This window comes from Pimephales promelas, chromosome 11 (assembly GCF_988280905.1).
Source record: "Pimephales promelas chromosome 11, fPimPro1.hap1.1, whole genome shotgun sequence".
Taxonomy (NCBI): Eukaryota; Metazoa; Chordata; class Actinopteri; order Cypriniformes; family Leuciscidae; genus Pimephales; species Pimephales promelas.
Genome location: NC_142779.1, coordinates 6,254,205 through 6,274,580, shown reverse-complemented (window position 1 = coordinate 6,274,580; position 20,376 = coordinate 6,254,205). Strand labels below are relative to the sequence as shown.

Below are 20,376 nucleotides of genomic sequence, written 5' to 3'. Positions count from 1 at the left end.
CACACTCGGCTGCACAGGCGGCTGTTAAACCAGACTCAGTCCACTCATCAGAGTTTAAACCTACAGCGAGCACAACAGAACACACCATTGTGTCGTTTCCGATGCGGTGGGAAAACTTGATATCTCGCGAAACTTGAAATACAATGAAAATGCCGTATTTGTGCATTATGAAGCAATGAAATATCATGGAGATGAGCCATAGCCTGTGTTTTTGCGAACAGCTCCTCTGCTAGTTATGTACAGGCACAATTGAATCTTAAGGGAGATTGTTAGGAGCCGTGCCGTGCCGTTGCTCAATTTTCTGAGCTTGTTCTCCAAGGACACGCACATACTTAGAGACTCAAAACCCTTAGCCGTGGCATACATGGATGGGTGACCGACTTTAATCCCTTTTTTATTTTGGCCAATGTCACACAGAGGTCACCCTGGTTACTGTGTGATTGTCTCACCATCATGGTCCAACACCTCAATTTCTTTATTTCCCTGCATGGCCCCGGAGATTGCACTGAAGAACCGAGTCATATTTAGCCTTTATTTAAGAAGATAGGCGCACGTGGGGGTAGGCAGTGCGACTAGCCGCCGATGGCCGGCTGGATCAATAGAACACAATTGAGTTCTCCAATCTGAGAGACTAGCTGCAGTGAAGGTGGCACTTATGGGGTGATCGCTTCTGATGAAGACTTTATTAGCTTCTATTGACAGATTCATTTGAGATCCCTCTCCCTTCATCGCCACCACTTCACTCCTGACTCTCTCTTCCACTGTAAAGTAATATAGTCTAAGCCCACCTTTAAAAGTTTCTGGGTTTGAAGGAACGCGCTAACAGCAGAGTTGTTTGGTCCTGTGTTTTCGAAGCTTGGCGACTGTTTCTTCGACTTGATTTCAAAGCAACTTTTGTTATTCTTCTGCCCTCCACAATTTCTTTGGCTTTTCTTGAACTTGGGTTAAGTGGTAAGCACTTGAGACCCTTGTTATCAGATACTGCTGCACCGTCAAAGAGTTTTCACTGTAGGAATGGAGCATTACTGAGCTTTTCCCCCACGAGAATACAAAGAAAACATCAAGTTCCCCAAAGAAACTGCGCAACAGAAGATTTGCTTTTGGAAGAGAGTCTAGAAGCAACCTGGCTGCGGATAAGACAAAGTGTGGAAATTTTCAAATGATTTAATATTTTATCTCCAAACAAGCCGCAGGCGTATTAGATATCACAAGCTAATACTCGGCAGTCATATGTGCGCTCTGTAAAATTGGCTGAGGCTCGACTCGGGCTTTGAAGTCACGAGTTGTTTTTTTGCGTCAAAGTAGCTGTTCGGGGGAACCCTAATCCGCCTAGTATTGCTATGGCAAGCTGCGCCTCGGCTCGACACTCGCAGCAGGTTTTCGTGACTCCACTAATTTTTCCATTGTTGTTTTACCTGGTTTGTATTTTGTAACCCTCGCCCCCCTCTCGCCGGCGTTCTCAGAGGGGCTGTTCCCCGCGCTCGGGTGGATTGGCCCGAGGTGCTTTCCCATCCACAAATAAAGAGCTTGGCGAAGATAATGAAGTATGTTGCATCCTGCAGCTGTGTTTTGTTGGCTCTGTTAGATTAAGGCTTTATGTGTGGTGCTTATTTCTTATAAAAGCTCATCAATAAACTCAGAGCTGCAGGCCTAAATTTGTATCAGGCCGTTTATTTCTTGGCCTCTGCTGTTCTCATCGGGAATTCTTGTATGGGACGCACTGTGTAGAATGCATCTGATTTTTCAACTTTGATACAAGCAAATTGTATGGTCTTTTAGTTTAGCATCGGGAGGTCAGCACATCTATACACCCTGGTAGTATCTGTTTTGGATCTGACTGGGGTAATGTTTTTGTGCTAAAACCAATACCAAGAAGCATACAAATGCATTATTAATGGTCCTTTATCAATATTACCAAGATGAAGTTTGTGATGTGAGTTTTTGTTTTCCAAATGGCTCTTTCTCTTGTCTATTTGTTTTTACAAATTGAACGGTTTATTGAACCTAATCTTTAAAAAAATGTTTGCATAGTTTTTTTGTTTTTATGTCTCATAGAGTAATAATATATGATAAAATTGGAGCTTATACTTGAGGATAGGTCCAATTATTCAGAGGTCCAAACTGAGCAAAAATATTCAATTTGGTGCAGTTGCTGATATATATGACAGTTGTCCCTATTATTTATTTGTAAGATGGTATAATTTTAGTAAGCATTTTCAATGTAGTTTTTAATGTGGGGGAAAAATATGTAATGCAATGTGATACAATGGTAAATGTTCATCAAAAGCCTGATATTTGATACTTAAATTTAACACGAGTTTTCTAAAAATATGATGCATGCATAACCAAGTAAATCTAAATTGATCAACAACATACAATCCTGATTTTTTTTTCCTTCCCGTTTGAAAAACTCTTTTATTTTGCATTTTTTGTATTTGCATGTACCATATTGCATCATTGTTCATCCTTGGTAATGGTGACCCAGAACCAATCTCTTACGTAAGAGTTGATTCATGAAAATATTAAGCAATCTAACCCCAAATCATCAATTTTACTTTACCTAAAAATTGTAGCATTACTAAAAATACATGTATCAAAGTGTGCATTACAGAAAAAAAGTACCACTCTTACTCCGTTTATAAAAAGCGGTATCATCCCTAATGATGAGAGAGAGGCTTTAATTTTCCCAACAGCTGTTACTTCACCAAGCTAGCAGCAGAGTCCTCCCACCCCAACGAGTTCAGTCATTTTCATTAATGCTAAATCCTACATCCTACACAGCTGCTTTAAACAAGAGCTTTTGGAAACAGAGTTGTAATAAGATACTCCACTCTGCCAAGGTGAATAAGAAACAGCCTTCTCTTAACCCGCTCCCTGGCTGTACCTTTCTGCCCTGTTGCATCTTTTTTTACATGTATGCAACACAGGTTCGTAATTTCAGCCTTGGCACATGTCTTATAAATCATTGTTCATGTATATCCCAATGATTTATAAAGAACACAATTATTTTTAGCAATTGAACAATTTGTTCTACAAGCTGAAAATAGTAACTGACTAGTGTCTTATTCATCATGTGTTTGTCAGTAGGTTGAATTGCTCTCTCCTCTGAACTAAACTTGTTTTTTGTAATTCTAGATCTTTCCGATGTGGAACCCAATGTGTTTCTTAGACCTTTCCTGGAGGTGATCCGCTCAGAGGACACAACTGGACCAATCACAGGTCTTGCTCTCACATCGGTCAACAAGTTCTTGTCATATGGCCTTATAGGTAAGTTTTTATTGTGTCTGAGAAATAAGAAACTGTTTCATGTTTTTTTTTCCTTGCTCCAGAATATTAGATGCTAAATTAAATGTAATTAAGATTTTTTTTTTTTCCATATTCTTTTGGTTATCAGAGGTTATCCAATTGTTAATGTAGAAATATGAATACATTTAATATACATACACTAGTGCTTACATTTGGGGTCAGTACGATTTTTTTGTAAGTATGATTTTTATTCAGCAGAGATGCATTAAATTGATCAAAAGTGACCGTAAAGACATTTTTAATGTTTTGCAGCATAGCTGTTTTCAGCATTGTTTCAGTTATTTTAAATTGGAGTAATTTACAATATTTCTGTTTTTACTGCATTTTTGATCAAATGAATGCAGCCTTGGTGAGCACAAGTATGAAGCCCCGCACATCACATTTAGAGAAATATATTGTGGCCATGAATTAAGAATTCATGCCACTACTTAATTCATCCCCTTGTTTTTAGTAAATTGTGGCCACGTTTAACCAATTCGTTTACTAGCTAAAACAAGGGAACAAATTATATCTACGTGGTGATTTAGTAAAACGAGGGAATGAATTAAAATATGCTGATGTATTAGTAAGTCATGTTAACGAATTGTAGGCCTATATTGTGGATCCACAATTGTAAAAAAATAAAAATAATAATAATAATAAAAAATTCATGCCATGTCATGTGTGGGGCTCCGTACATGAGAGACTTTTTTTTTTCAAAAATAATCAAAAACCTTACTGACCCCAAACTTTTAAATAGTAGTGTATACTATCATCGATAAATATTAACACAAACATTCATCATTTTAAATTAATATTTTATTTAATAAATAAATAAAATATATATTTAATATATAAATATTTGTAATATATAATATATTAATATATAAATAAAATATAAATTTATTTAATAAATAAAAAGATATAATTTGTTTTTTTTTTATATTTTAAGTCTTTAATTGTCCTTCTAAACCTGTCTAATGATCTTTCATCTGTGAAACACAAAAGAGACGTTCAGCAGCTGCTTGACCAGGGGCTGGCAAGCACCAAAAATGACAATTATTATTTTTGTGTTGTAACTTAATCATAAAAATGATGAAAAAAAAGAAAATAAAATCATTACATATTTGTGTTTTGTCATACAAACATACACCGTCGGTGTACGAATGAGTGAGTGAATGGGTGAACGTGAGGCAAATTTAAAGCGCTTTGGTGACCATTGGGTCTATGAAAGCGCTATATAAATGCAGTCCATTTGGGTGAGAGGATGAAGTATTAATTTTTGGTTGAATTTTCCCATTAATGGTCTTTTAGTTTTATTCATCGCATCTTAGCCCACCAGTCAAATAATCTCCAAAGAGGTCAACGTCATCTTTGAATGCACTTCTCAGCAGAAGTCATGATGGATGGACTCTATTTTCTCTTTGACACAGGAGACCTTGTTTTTCAGCAGTTGTGATCGGCACAGAATGTCCTCTTCCTTGTTAGGGAAATATGGCCAGATGCTGCTAGTGCTGGATCAAAGTGTGAAACCAGCACCCCGTTCAAGATACAAGCCGTCTCTAGTTTTTCTCCCCTCTCCCATAACTAGTCAGTTGTTTGAAAAATCTACTTTGAGAGCACTTGTCAAACAGCTGTATGGTTTGCAAAACTGAAGGATGGTTTTATTGATGTTACAGGTGCTCTGTCTAAGCCATAACATTATACAGTACTCAGTGGATATCTGGGATGTAAAGCTTTTGTATGTATTTTTTTTTCATTAAATATTAATTCTAAGAATAAAAATCTAATGTAAACCTGGAAATAAACAAAATATCAGCATTTTTAAAAATCTAAAACAAAAGTAAAATTATGCCTTAAAATCAATGAAGACATTTTCAAGATTCTATAATATTCTTTGGTTCACGAAACAAATAAAAATTATTAGGGCTGTCAGTTAAACACGTTATTAATGGCGTTAAAGCAAACCCATTTTAACGGCGTAAACATTTTTTTTATCGTGATATTAACAATCTTTTTGGCCTAGCGAGCTTTGTAGTTTTTTTCACATGCTTTTGCAACAGGAAGCGGCATGCGCGGCGCTGCGCTATGAAACCCATTCATTTCAATGGTTCCATTGACAAGACCAAAGTGATCTATGTGTTTTGTCGTTGTGAACTATCATCATCGCAATCGCTGCATGTCCAGTCTGAAATGCCACTCGATAATGGCCACGCTCACACACAGCTGATGCGAATTCTCCGCCCCCTCGTCAATATCAGGACCCCGTCAGTATTTCTTTCAGCATTTTATTGATGGACAGTGTTACATTGAGAGATTATTTGCTTCAAGTGAGAATGTTAGTGTGATGCCAACACTGTATGCCAATTAAAAACATTTGCACAAAGCAAGCCGATCCACTTTTCCATGTTAATACGAGCATTAAAAGGAGAAAAAAATAATGGGACAAAAAGAAATTAAGAGACTTTTAGAATAGATAAAAATTTGTGATTAATCGCAAGTTAGTTATGATATTAATGCAATCAATCGCAATTAAATATTTTCATAATTTGACAGCACTAATATATATATATATATATATATATATATATATATGCACGCACATACATGCATACATACTATGGGGGCTGTTGAATGCTTGAATCTGATTGCCTGACGTGCAAGGTGTGCTATTGTTTTCAGGGAAACGCACTGCTAAACTAGTTCCTGGCAGGTCTTGACCACATTACAGTTCCATATCAATGACACTGACAAAGCAAATAAATAAATAAAACAATAGGATATTATTTCCATGTTTTTGCCACAAAATTACGTTTCATATGTACTGAAAGCTCATACTCTTTCTCCCACTCAAACACGCATACAGTACAGTACGGACACACACTCGCACAGAAACACGTTGTCAGTGCTGCTCTGACGAATTATCAGTAAAATAGTTTAGCAACCTAAAAGCCACATGAATTTCTCACTAGCGAGGTAATAAAGGCGCTGTTCTTGAAGCAGATAAACGTAGTTTCGCTATTAGTAGAGACGCTGCTGCCGAGCACCATTTGGAGTCCTACACACAAGAGCAAAAACCTGACAAATGTCTTGAAATACTTCATCTGAACAATGTTTTGAGGCATGGTAACTGTAGTATATGCATAATAAGTGACTCTGGGCCGTTGAGTTATTAGAAAAAAACAATGCACACTCGAGTGTGTGTGTGTGTGTGTGTGTGTGTATAGCAGAAGTACATTTACCATTGGAATGCAATAGATAGACACACAGATCAACTAAACTAATTCTGGACACCCTGCGAGCTGCTGTCACCCCAGATGCACCCTTGTTCCCAATCCCCCATGATGCCAGGATCTCATCAGGAGTGGTTGCTATGGCAACCTGCGCTGTAGATCTCCAAACCTTGGCCCGTTGTAGGATAAGGGTTAGTTGTCGCACATGCATATTTTCCTGGAGTACATAAGTGATTTTGTTAAACAGTACTAGCAGCAGCACACCTGGCTGTAAATGTATCATTTTATTCAAACAATAAGTGTGCTTTTTTTTTTTTTTTTTTAGATGTTATTGGCCTAATATTTATTTCGGTTTGGCCAATACTGTATAAATTGAATTTACACTGCACACACTGCATGTATTTTTTTTATACTTTCTTTTTTCCTGAGTAACATACATAATGTACTCTTTTCTTTCTCAGCAGAGCGTCAACACTCTTTCTCTTTTTTCTTCTCTCGCTCACACACACACAGAGCTGTGCTAATCCCAGGTGAGCACTCCTGACGAGCGTGACATATTAATGCACTCGTATGAGTGTGTGATTAAATGACCTTTAGGTATGTGAGAGGCTGTGTGCTGACTGATGGGTTATGCTCATTCAGACTGCTCTAATCTGCCATGAAGAGTGACATTATCATTACTCCCAATTAGCATTCCATAGACATACAGTACAGACACACATTATAGGTCTTACATTAACAGCTCTGATTGATTCACAACTCACTGTGATGCAGGGGTCTTAACTTTGGATTTTGGTTATAGACTATAATTGATCACTGACTCTTCAGACGTCAGATATTCAAATGTCAGATATGGTTTTATAGTATGGTTTGTATGGGTGTGAAGCTGAAGTCTAAACTTGAGAACACACTAAAAAAATAAAAATGATAATATGTGGAGTGTGGACTAATAATAATTTATATGTTTGTTTATTTTGTATATTAGTGTCACTTAGAGAACATTAGGACTTAAATCACAATTTCTGTCTGATTCGTATACCTTTTGCACGCCTTGAGTCTGTAAAACTAATATCATAAATGTTGGAAATGCATGTTTTCTCCTCAACTTCAAATCAATATACATAAACTAGCCTAGCCTTGCCTAGTTTGGTTCATTTAGGCAAGCTGACTATTTCGATCTCTCCATTTCGCAGGTGTTGCTGGTATTGTCCCAAAATTTCTTTGCTTTTCTTCCACGCACCTTTTTGATCTTGTGAAGTTGCACCAGAACAACTACACAACAACTTTATAAAGCACATTTCATACACAATGGGAATTCAAAGCCCTTTACATAGCCCTCTACAAAATAATCACAAGTGCATAGAAAATAAGAATGACAATAAAAACAAAGAATAAGACATTGATTAAAATGTATTAAAGCACAAAGAATGATAAGAGGACACGGATAAAATAAAGTCGGACGTCAGAAGCACAGTGCTTATTTGGTAAATGCACAGCTAAACAAACAAATATGTTTTGAGTCTGGATTTAAATGTCTGCTGTTGGAGCACATCTGATCTCTTCTGGAAGCTGGTTCAGCTACGGGTGGCGTAATAGCTAAAAGCGGACTCGCCATGCTTTGAGTGAACCCTTGGCATTTCTAACTGATTTGAACTAAGTGATCTGTTGGGTTTATATCTGCTATATATTGAGTGATTTATAAACAAGTAAAAGTGCTTTAAACTCAATTCTAAATGTAACCGGAAGCCAGTGTAAAGACTTGGACATGTGCGTTATGTTCCAGTTTTCTGGTTCTGCTCAGAATCCTGGCAAACTATCCACGTATGTTCTCAAAGACGTATAAGAATATTTATTTTTGTTAATGTGTAATATTTTCTTGCTAATATATTTGTATATATGGACATATCGAGGGCTTGGAGTTAGATGGGCGTAAGTGGCTTTTAACAAACTTTACAGGAGAGACGAAACAAAATTTTGACCACACTTCAATTATCTCTATTATTAACCTTAAATCACAAACATTGCAACCACAGGCATACTTACATGAATGAGTATTTAAGTAAAAAAAAAAAAAAACGTCAGATAAGCCTTTTTGTTCCTTTATTTAATACAGTTTGATCTCAGATAGTTATTTTGGCACCATTGGATAGAGCTCATCGAGACCTTTATTTTGATATAAAGAACTCATATTCGAAATGTCCAAAATGCCACTTACGCCCCTCTGGCTCCAAGCCCTCGATATGGAGTTTTGGAGGAAACCTTAAAATGCAACAACAAAAATAAAAATGATACTAGTAGTAAATCATCATAAACCAAACCGTTGCCTTCTCTTAAAATTAGTTTTGTAAATCAGTTAAAATTGTTATTTCTGAAAAGCCTAGTATGTCTTGTATATTCTTGAAAACCCAAATGTCCTCTTCAGTGGACAGAAGATATTTTTTTAATAGTTCTTAAAACTTACAAATAGGCAGAAGAGAGTGTGCTGGTCCCAGAAATATTCTTTTGGAGAGTGTCTGTTTAACTCACTGGCGTTTCAGTACAGAGACAGAATACTGACATCTATTGGCCAGAAACATAAATGCAGTGATCTTTGGTACACTTTGTTTTTGGTCTCCATTGGGAATTCTTAGTCATTCACCTGTCATATGTCAGTGAAGTTGGTACAATCGCTGCTGCTTGTGATTTTGTTTTAGGCTAACTGATCACACCAAACTTTAAGCGGAGGAGCACTCTTTGCTCACCAAGAGTCAAAACATGTGATTTTTATCAGCCAAATGCACCAGGTCTTCCCTGCTGTTGTTCCCTCTTATTGGTGTACAGTGAGACCTGAGCCCTTACGGCACACTGGGGGGTCTCCACACACACACACACACACACACTGTGAATTTGTTTGGTGAGGGCTAATTCCGCTCAATCTCAGGCCTGAGGTCTGTGGGCTCGGGGGGACGGACGTATTGACAGATATCCAGATCCCACTTTTCCCACTCTCCCTTTCCCACTCTTCTTTTTCCCAGGCCGGTACTCAAACCAAAGGCTCACTTACACAGCCACTTATCCCTCTAAAAACTATGACAGCCAGCGCACACAAACCCATGCACGTGGAGTTTTTTGGAAATGTGCATTTCAGATCGTAACTTGTTTTAATTTGGAAAGTTGGCACTCATTTGAAAACAAGTTACAATTTGTGATGCAATACAATCTAAAACGGATTTCATGGACATTTTCTATTCTATTCTGCTCTATTTAGTTTTTTTGGCTGGAAGAGCCAGATCGGCGCCCATGCACGCCTATTTCAGGGTTAACGCGCTGCTTTTCTTTCACTTAAGGGACACCCTGGTGTCTGAATGTACTTTTACTTAACCTTTTAGTACACGACAGCTGTTTGAACCTCTTTGATACTCTCGTACACATGCACAAAGACCCTCCAGCCCCACCCAGACTTCAGTTATTTCAACAATGACTCTCCCGCTCGGCTGTGTAGACCTTGCCAAGTGAGGATTAGTATTTTAGATGACTTCTGATGTTGTGCTGAATAGACTATGGCGGTTGTTTCCGTGGAGATGGGCTGTTTGGAAGGGGTCCTGTTTATTATGGGCTTGCCTCTTCATTGCTGGTCAGTTCACTCGCAGATTTTTTACTCAAAATTAAGTTGCTCTGTCATTGTGCCATGTCATCAAGTTATCCAACTCTTAGAACAGACATTTGTATAAAAGGATCTTGATGTTATAAGCATTTTAATGCTTTGATTTTAAAGAGCTCTTTTATTGTCATGCACCACATACCTGGTGTTCAAATTAAGCAGTAAGGTACATTACAAGAGGTCATGTGCTATTGTGAATATAGTTCAAATTAAAATTGTATTTAAATTTATTATGCATGTATACTAACCATCAAATTGTCTTCATTTACTGTTTACACTTCTGGGCTTCGGGGTCTATATGACCCCAACAATTGATTGAGTAATTGTACAAAAAATATACATTTTTAAACATACAAATAATATATTATTTTTTTTTGTTTACTTCTCATCTATTCATTAATGTTGTGTATTTGGATATAGAATGTACTTTTGTATCCATATACCACACAATTCCTCAACTACACCATTAGCTTGCATATGAAATATTTTTTTTTATGATACATTGCATTTATGCTCTAGTACTAGGCCTTCATTTCATAAAAAAAAAAAAAAAAAGTCAGATTTATGCCGGATTTTTTTTTTTTTTTTTTTTTTTTGAAATGAAGAAAATATATTTAGTTTTTTTTCACATTTCCCATTCATGTCAATGTGGGGTCATAGTGAGCCCAAAGACCAGAAGTGTAATTTTTTTTTTACATACCTTCAGAACAACCGAATAAAGCCCAGTTTTTGTGTGTGTGTGTGTGTGTGTGTGTGTGTGTGTGTAGATAGATAATGTATGAAAAGTCACAAAATCTTATTCCAGAGATGAAGGGAACCTTTTTTATTAAGTAAAAGTCGATTGGGGTCGTATAACCCCATGACCCGATTGAGGTCTACAAATGCACAGCAAGTCAAAATACAGTAAAAACCATAATATTGTGAAATATTATTGCAATTGAAAAAAAAACAAAAAACTTTTTCTATGTCTATTTGAATATATTTTAAAACGCAATTTATTCCTGTGATGCAAAGTTGAATTTTCAGCATTGTTACGCACGTCTTCACTCACATGATCCTGATTTCATGAGTCAGTGATTTCAGAAATCATTCTAATATGCTGATTCGGTGCTCAAGAAACATTTCTTATCAACTATCAAATTAAACAGTTATCTGTAAACAATTTTTTAAACTTTTTATTTTAAACATTTCCAAAAAATGGAATATCTGTCTGACACACACACACACACACTCACCTATTTGTGGTTTATGTATATTTAATTAAATATAACTGCACATTGTTCTTTTATTAGTTCCTAAGTCAATCCATTTAATCCAGTTGTTTCGGTGTGTTTGGCAGTGGCGAAACAGGTTTTCATTGGAAAGCATTAGTATCATTAACAAGAGGGCAGCACCACACAAGCTCTTCCTCCATCTTTCTTCTGAATATCACAAAGTGTAAAAAAAATGTGAATAAATGTCTAAAATGTGACAACATTTAGCAAAATGGGGATAGAGATGATCCTTAGATTTCGCCTTCAACCAGTGTACTGCCCGTCTATTCAATAACTGGGTTATCATTAAAGAGTTTGCCGATTTGAAGCCCTTCTCTAGACCTTAATAACCATGCTGGTGCTCACTCAGAGTTCAGAGTAAAGGCTGTCCTGTGTCTCAGACTCTCTGTGTGTTATTTGCCTGCTAATAAGTGGAATGCACTCTTGTGTCAAGGCTTTACCTGGAGTCACAGCCCCGGCTTCCTCCCCAGGCAGCCTGCACTTATTAGTTAATGAAATGCTCTTTAAAGGCGATGGGAAAGAAAAAGCAGCCTGGCTCCAGCCTGCTATCTGGCCCTGCTTGGGTTTCAAAACATCGTTGCCTAGACAGCCAGTTTACCAGGCCGTCCACAAAAGCACACACATCTGGTGATTAGATGTCGGATGGCTGTTGGCCGCTCTTCACATGGAGCCTGGTCAGTTGATAGCGGTGTGGAGGCTGAACTGGTGACCAGGTTAATTGTGTAAGATTAATCATGTAACCATGGTCATGTCATTATGACCCACGTACAACTTATCTGGCTGAGAATCACGAGCATTAATGAGAGAGTGAGGGGGAATATATTAGGATATTTTTAGTTTGTTTTAAATTTCGCCGTCCCTGTCCTTCACAGATGCCAATCATGAAGGGGCGGCAGAGGGCATCGAGAACATGGCCGACGCCGTCACGCATGCGAGATTCGTGGGCACCGACCCTGCTAGTGATGAGGTTGTACTGATGAAAATCCTCCAGGTAACACATTCTCAATCACACAAAGTGGTGGTGCTTACAAATGGCTAATTTAAAACAAATATTTTTTAAATTATAAATGAATGTTTATTAAAATAGACAAATTCTAAATATCGGGTCGTTAATATTAATCATTTTTTTAAAAAGTCTCTTCTGCTCACCAAGGCTGCATTTATTTGATCAAAAAAGCAGTGATATTGTGAACTACAATTTGAAAGTGATTTCTAATGTAATAATATGTTTTAAAATGTAATTTATTCCTGTGATGGCAAAGCTACTCCAGTCTTTATTGTCAGATGATCCTTGAGAAATCATTCTAATATGCTGATTTGCTGCTCTAGAAACATTTTCTTATCAATTTTGAAAACATTTCTAGATTATTTGATGAATAGAATAAAAAAACAACCTTTTGTAACATTTTAAAGGTTTTAACTGTCACATTTGATCAGTTTATTGCATCCTTGCTGTATAAAAGTATTCATTTCTTTGGGAACAAAAGTCTTACTGACTTTTAAACAGGAGTGAATGCATAATAAATAATTGTCTAAAATGCATCCAGATATGTTCAGTACAAGATTTGGTCTTCATTAATAATATTATTTCCAGGTTTTAAGGAGTTTGCTGCTAACTCCAGTTGGAGCCCATCTTACCAATGAGTCCGTTTGTGAGATCATGCAGTCCTGTTTCCGAATATGCTTTGAAATGAGATTAAGTGGTAAGTGAAATTTCCAGGGAGAAATGTATACTTTAAGTGCACTACAGTGTTGGTGGTTAATTAATTTTTTTTCAAGTAATAAGTAACGCAGAGTGTTAGCAATGTGTGTGTGCTGTGTAGACATGATTGTTACTGTAGTTCTTGACTAAATGTGAGTATGAATTTACTCATCTCACTTGCACAAAAACAGATTCAGTATTCCTCAAAATGGATAAAAACAGTAAAATGCATACTTTTAATATTACACAAACATGCAATTATTGAATAATACTGTGCAATCTCACTTTATTGACCAATATCTTTGCCTCTGACCTTAGATAATCCAATTCAACCAACCATTCGGTGTAAAATTGCCTTCACATTTGCCAAAACGTTTCTTTGATTAAAAAACAAGCAATTAAGCCCAGCCCAGGTGGAGAAAAATGCAACTGAAATGTAAAGTAATTCATAATTTTCAAAAAAAAAAAAGAAAAAAAAAAGAGAAGAAATTATTAATTTTTTTCTAATACAATATTGTAACACAATGCTTTTCAAAGTAACTTTGCCGAACACTGGTGCACTCTAAATCGCTTTGGATAAAAGCATTTTCTGTAAATCTAAATTTTGTTGTATATCCTAACTCTTGAAATGCTCAATATGTGAATCTGCCTCCTGCGCTCTCAGGACTGTGATAAACCCTGCTCTAATCCTGACCAAACAGAGTCTGGACTCTGAGCCCCAGAGGTGCTGCTCTTGTCCTCTGGACTAACATTTCCTTTTCTTTCTCTCTATTGTTTTTTTTTTCTTCTGGTTTTGCTCTTTTCTCATCACAGAGCTGCTGAGAAAGTCAGCTGAACACACGCTGGTGGACATGGTGCAGCTGCTCTTCTCCAGGTAACTAGAGAGAGAATGGAAGAGGCGATGTAGAGATGGGGATTAGGAACTGAGTCGTGTTCTTGCTGTTCACATAATCAAACCAAACCTGAGACCAAATACAACAGGAACTGGGTCTGTCTCTGTAACGGGCTCCGATTTCACTCTCAGGCCTCTCTCAATTACCTCCGGAGGTTTCCGACTTCCCCCTCGCACGCAGACAGGGACAGGTGAAAGCATCAGTCTCTGACAATGTGAAGCATGGCTAATTACCAGGCCCACACAGAAACTGCGGTGGAGAAAAACATTACATTCGCATAGGAAAAGAGATGCGTACCTACATATCTGTGATTATTCCTTTACACTACGGGTTCAAATGTTTGGCGCCAATACGATTTCTTTCGTATTCTTAAAAGTGGCGCACTTGCATTTTTTTGATCAAAAATATAGAAAAGTCTGTAATATTACTATTTAAAGTAACAATTTTCAACATTAATATATTTAAAAATGTTATTTCTTCCTGTGATGCAACACTGAAATTTCAGCATCATTATTCCAGTATTCAATGTCACATTATCCTTGAGAAATCATTATAATATGCTGATTAGTCGTCAGTTCATCAATGTTGACAAGTTGTGCTGCTTAATTTTGTTTTTTATCTTTCTTAAATTCAGCATGAATTCAAAATTGACCCTATTTACTGTTAAATAGGTCAATAAATAATTTTGTTAAAAAATCACACATTACTAGTCTTGTTGTAAACAATGCCTCTGTAAATGTTAATCCACAAAAAATTAAAAAAACAAAATTGTAATCTTTAACCAAAATTTTAAAATGTACTTCCCTTCTGGAATGGCCTGCCTTCTCTGATGACATCAGTTTGACGGCTTGGGTAGAACAACTCTCAGTCTGCTGTGAACTTTGACAGTGAGCTGAATGGAACACCTACTTTTCTAGATCCAATTAATTCCCAGTGGGAAAAAACAAGCCACATACTTCTTTTTTTCATTCAGTATTCCGTTTCACTCGCAACTTCTGGTTCACACAGACTTCTATAGATTCTTTGATGAATTTAACGTTTTTGGAAATACGTTTTTGTCAATTAAAAAAAATCTTACTGACCCCATTTTTTAAAATGGTATTTATTTATACATCCAATAGAAAAAAACTACAGATATGAGTGTAGTAAATGTAATTTTTTTTTTTTTTGGAAAAACTTAACATTCCATCTGTTCTTACTTTAGAACCCTAGATTATTTAAAATATAATTTTTGTTAGAGTATTAAGAATATTCAATTCCAAAATATCATTCAAAACTCGTCTAGATAAGAATAAAAAAAAAATAAAAAAAAAAATAAAAAAAACGTAGATAAGATTATTCTTATTCTAGATAAGAATATTAAAGGAGTAGTTCACTTTAAAAAAAACTTTTGCTGATAATTTACTCACCCCCATGTCATCCAAGATGTCCATGTCTTTCTTTCTTCAGTCGAAAAGAAAATAAGGTTTTTGATGAAAACATTCCAGGATTTTTCTCCATATAATGGACTTTACTGGTAACCAAACAAAACTATCGGTCATTTAAAAAAAAAAAAAAAATTACAAAGTTTAAGTTTTATAAGCTCAAATGGTCGCCTTGCTCTGTTCTGTGATGCATGTTTGTGACTCTCCTGTTCGAACTCGTTCATCAAAATGAACGAATCTTTTCCCGAGTCAATTCGCTCATTTCATTCGTTCGTTGAACGAACCAAATGACACGAAAAAAGATCCGCTCATTTTGATGAACGAGTTCGAGCAGGAGAGTCACGAACGCGCATTGCAGGCAACCATTTGAGCTTATAAAACTTAAACTTTGTTATTTTTAAAAAAAAAACTGCCTTTTTGCAGTTTGCACTGAAACCGTCTTTTGGACCTTGAACCGTTTGGTTACTAGTTAAGTACATTAAAACATTCCAGGATTTTTCTCTATATAATCAAAAACCTTAATTTCTTTTCGATTGAAGAAAGAATGACATGGACATCTTGGATGACATGGGGTGACTAAATTATCAGCAAATTTTAAAAGTGAACTACTCCTTTAAGTGCAGACATAGTTCACTGACATCATTATTTGCTTGAAATGGCACATATTATGACACGAACATTTGTATGATGAGCAATTTAGAAATATGTACTTTTAAATTTTAGTTTTGACTAGTTCAATATCTAACATGCAGTTCTATGATTGTGGCGCAATTGTGAGCGGTAGGGCCCTAGTCGTCTTGTGCAGGTCATAGTTTACTGCTGCTCTAATGCAATAACATGATTATATGGTGGCATTTATCAGAGGTGCGCATCCACTCACATTAGACTTCCAGTCACATCTCGCACAGACGAGAGGATGAGACCGCAGAGCACATCTCACTCTACCCATCTGCATATAGATTAGGGACACTCACACACACACACACACACACACACACACACACACGTGGAACAAAGACATAATGACAAATTTTGGTCTCATGAAAAGCTCAATCAAAAAGGAACAGATAATGTTGTTTTGCATTAAAGAGAAGTGTGAATAATATTACAGCATTTTGATCTGGTTTTCAAAACCATGTAAACAGCCTCTGTTTGTTTTTATAATTTCAGCCACTGTAAACGTCCTTCAGATGAGTATAGCATTCATTAATGATTTTTAATTATGGCTGATAACACCTTTTTAATCTTAGATGCACGCACACACACTCAATCTCACAACCTGAGTTTGCTGTTCCCATTGTGCACGTTCTTATTGCCCAGACCCTCTTGTCCGCGTCGCTTTCACAATGAGGGTGTGAAAGGCCTTAATAATGAGTGTGTGTGCCTAAGGGTAATAAGCAGTGAATGTTGTGTGTGTGGTCGAGAGAGGCAGAGTAATGAACAGCGGATCTTATTGAGTGCTCAGAAGGAGGCTTAAGCAGCCTGCTGAAAGCATTAGGGATGTTAATCTGTTGGACTCACAGATCATCCCATAATCAAGCCGGCAAGACAACACTCCATTAACGCGGAGCAGAGTTAACATCAGGAGCCGTTTCTCCCAGCCTGCCTGTGCGAGCGCTGACATCTCACTCGAGGAAAAGCCGCGGTGTCCACACAACACGCACACATGCAGACAATGCGTTCGGGCTGAGAACATCATCCATCTAATTCAGCTAATGAATCGGCACAGGGGGTCGAAAGTCGCGGCCTGGGAACAAAAAAGCTGACTCTTCGGACATATTGCCTCCCCTCTGTTTTGGTTTTAGGGAGATTTCTCAGAATGATAATTCCAAACGTGTTAATTAAATTGCAGTTTGGGGAACATTTGAGCTTTCTCTTTGCTTAACCGTTCCATTCCATAGTGATCTGGCTCAGCTGGCACGGATGTGGTTTCATTTCCCACTGTGGAGTTGATAACGGAGCTTTATGGAATGTAATACAAATGCAAAGTCATTGCTTTGTTAACTCGAGAGTTTACAGATGCTATGAGATGTAATTATTGACTGCGTTATGGCATTTCTTAAAGGGATACTCCACTTTTTTTGGAAATACTCATTTTACAACTCCTCCAGAGGTAAAGTTTTACCGTTTTCGAATCCATTCAGCAGATTTTCTGATATTTAGAAGTATGTCAGTAACCAGATTGACTTCCATAGTATATTTTTTTCCTACTATGGAAGTCAATTAGACCAGAAACTGTCTGGTTACTGACATACTTCCAAATATCAGAAAATCGTCTGAATGGATTCGAAAAATGGTAAAACTCAACTGTTTAACTCTTGGGAGTTGTAAAATGAGCCTATTTCCAAAAACAAGTGGAGTATCCCTTTAATTTTTTTGTTTAGGTCGCTCAAATTTCGAGCTTAGCCATCTACCGAGAAACTGGTAGCCACTATACACGCATTTTATGAGCGCAGTTCATCGCGGTTAGCCAACCATGCTGAGAATTCTGGGCCGAGAACCGTACCGTATTAATAATGACCCGTTAAACTGTAAATCTGATGATTCTTGGTTAACCTCATGATTGCCATATAGCATCTTCCATCCAATAGAAAGCAAATTGAAACATGTGTATATATAAAATCTTTCCTATTTTTTAACACTCTTAGAAATTATTTAAAAGATATAAAAGACATTTTTTTACTTTTAGCACCCCCTTTCATCCCCCCTAATTTGTCTTTTTATTTATATAGAACTTTATACTATATGGTTTCTTTCAAAGCAGTAATAAACACAAAAATAAGTTTTTGAAATATTAATTTCTTATGAAACCACTCCATTGCCCAAATTCTAAGTGTTGAAAACCCCTGACTTGTACATTGTGGGTTTTAGAAAGGCATTGACCTATGTTGTTATTTCTGCACAGCTAGTTGCACCAAACGAATTTGTGAAAGTAAGAGCTAACTGTCATTGGTTATTCGGTAGTCTTGGCCCAAACTCCTACTGTTGGTTCCATATTATGTCACACCCACTCGGACCACTTAAACAGGGTGCGTTTCTGTTTTGGTGCCATTAGTAGTTCCCATTTCACCTGCAAAATATTGATATAAATGTCGCCATAATGCATGGATGGAAACAACTCTCAAACCTTAATATTTATTTTTTTGGCAGATTGCCACAGTTCAAAGAGGAGGCCAAGAGTTATGTCGGCACAAACATGAAGAAGGTAAATATAAAATCCCCCTCAGATCTCCATTCTCCATCCAAACCCCTTTACACCTGTTTTTCATCTCCCTTCTTCATTTCTCATTTACTTTGAGCTTAGTTACATATGTCTCCATACCCATAAGTGAGGTCAGTTGCTGTTGCATAAGTATTATACCTGTGTATGTGTGTCTTCCATCAGGTCAGGAGATGGAAAATAGTATCTAGTGAGAGTAAACTGTTTTTCAGCCACAGTTGGATCTGTATTAAACAAAAACCCTCTGCTCCTGTTCATTGCAATTATTCAGGGATCATAGACACTCTTTTCTCCTGTCTTTTCATACCTGATTGTTGTTGAGTTCATCTTTTGCCCGTTTACTTGTTCCAACTCGCAGATCCCAGGCTGTATTCTGGACACACAGGATTTTATTTATGCAGAGCAGCATAGAAACACCAATCAGACGGGCTTAGAGAGGGTATAGCACATTTACATGCATTAAAACAGCAGTTTTATTGGGTTGCAGCCAGTGCATTTAAATACGCCGGGACGCATGGCTTTATGTTTGAATGCATGGTGGGGAGATTCGCTAATGAATTAAAGCGACCATTTGTCATAGCAACAAAACATGATGTCTTTTCAAAGGGATTTAAATGTATATTCCAGGTCCTATACAATTTAAGCATGTAATTTTGTCTTGCTCCATCAGTTCAATCACATTGATTGCATTTATTTGCATTTAATGTGATTGGATTGGATGAAAGATTGGATTTATTTGATAAAACATAGTAGATTGCAAAATATTGTTGCACTTTTAGAGAAATATCTTTTGAAATGTAAAAGATGGCAAAGCTGAAAATTATATTTTAAAATATATTATATTAGAAAATAGTTATTTTAAATTGTAATAATAATCCACAATATTGCAAAGCTTTCTAGAGACTTTGCAGGCTAGACAAAGTATTATCTGAGCTGATAATAGTTCAAAGTTTTAGGTTTAGTTCTTTTTAGTTTTAGGTTTAGTTCAAGCACTTTTAGGTTTAGTTCAAGCACTTTATTTCAAAGTGCTTGAACTAAACCTAAAACTAAAAACAATTTATACTTTTGAATCTATGTGCAACGTTTATTCAAGAGCAGTTTTTTTTGCCTAATAAACATCCATCATAAGTCAATTACATGCAGTAAAACTTATATGATTGTAAGAACTTGTAAAATTTGATCTAAGTGATTGTCTGTGATAATTAACATTGTGCCACAGATATGGTTAACAGAGCTTAACTTGTGCTAAACCCAAAACATCCATTCAAAAAAAGTAGCCATTTCGACCTATCATTAGCCAAACCTGTTAATAATGAGTCTCGTGTATTGAAAATATGGAAATAATCGGGTTTGTGAATGAAACTTCAATCAAGTGTGTGAAAGTGAAATTAAAGAGATGTCTCAGTCTAAAGGCGGAGTATTAGATGAACAGTCATGGGTGAACAATGTAACATAGTTTAGGTCTAGCTTTATACTTTATGTAAATGGGTTGAGCTGAGGTAAAACCACATCAGAACCTTTATTTTCATATATTCATTTTTGTTCCATAGTTTCATTTGAATGTTACTTTCTATATTTGAATGTATAATGTGTATCTTTTTTGCCAATTCTTTAAAGACCAGAAATCCAATTTGACTGCCATTTTGCATGCTCTGTGTGTTCCTGATCTGTTCATTGCACCCATTATCTTTAGTCTCCCCAAGTA

General features: G+C 36.6%; 1 protein-coding gene across 7 annotated transcripts in view; it reads left to right on the top strand.

Moving 5' to 3' along the window:
- gbf1 (golgi brefeldin A resistant guanine nucleotide exchange factor 1) overlaps window positions 1-20,376 on the top strand; it is a 90,475-nt gene that overhangs the window by 40,288 nt on the left and 29,811 nt on the right. For all 7 annotated transcript variants that reach the window (XM_039671829.2, XM_089116822.1, XM_039671824.2 and 4 more), the window contains 5 exons: window positions 3,136-3,267; window positions 12,305-12,423; window positions 13,027-13,135; window positions 13,948-14,008; window positions 18,602-18,656. In XM_039671829.2, coding sequence (XP_039527763.2) covers window positions 3,136-3,267; window positions 12,305-12,423; window positions 13,027-13,135; window positions 13,948-14,008; window positions 18,602-18,656 — 476 coding nt within the window. The remainder of the gene's footprint in view (window positions 1-3,135; window positions 3,268-12,304; window positions 12,424-13,026; window positions 13,136-13,947; window positions 14,009-18,601; window positions 18,657-20,376) is intronic.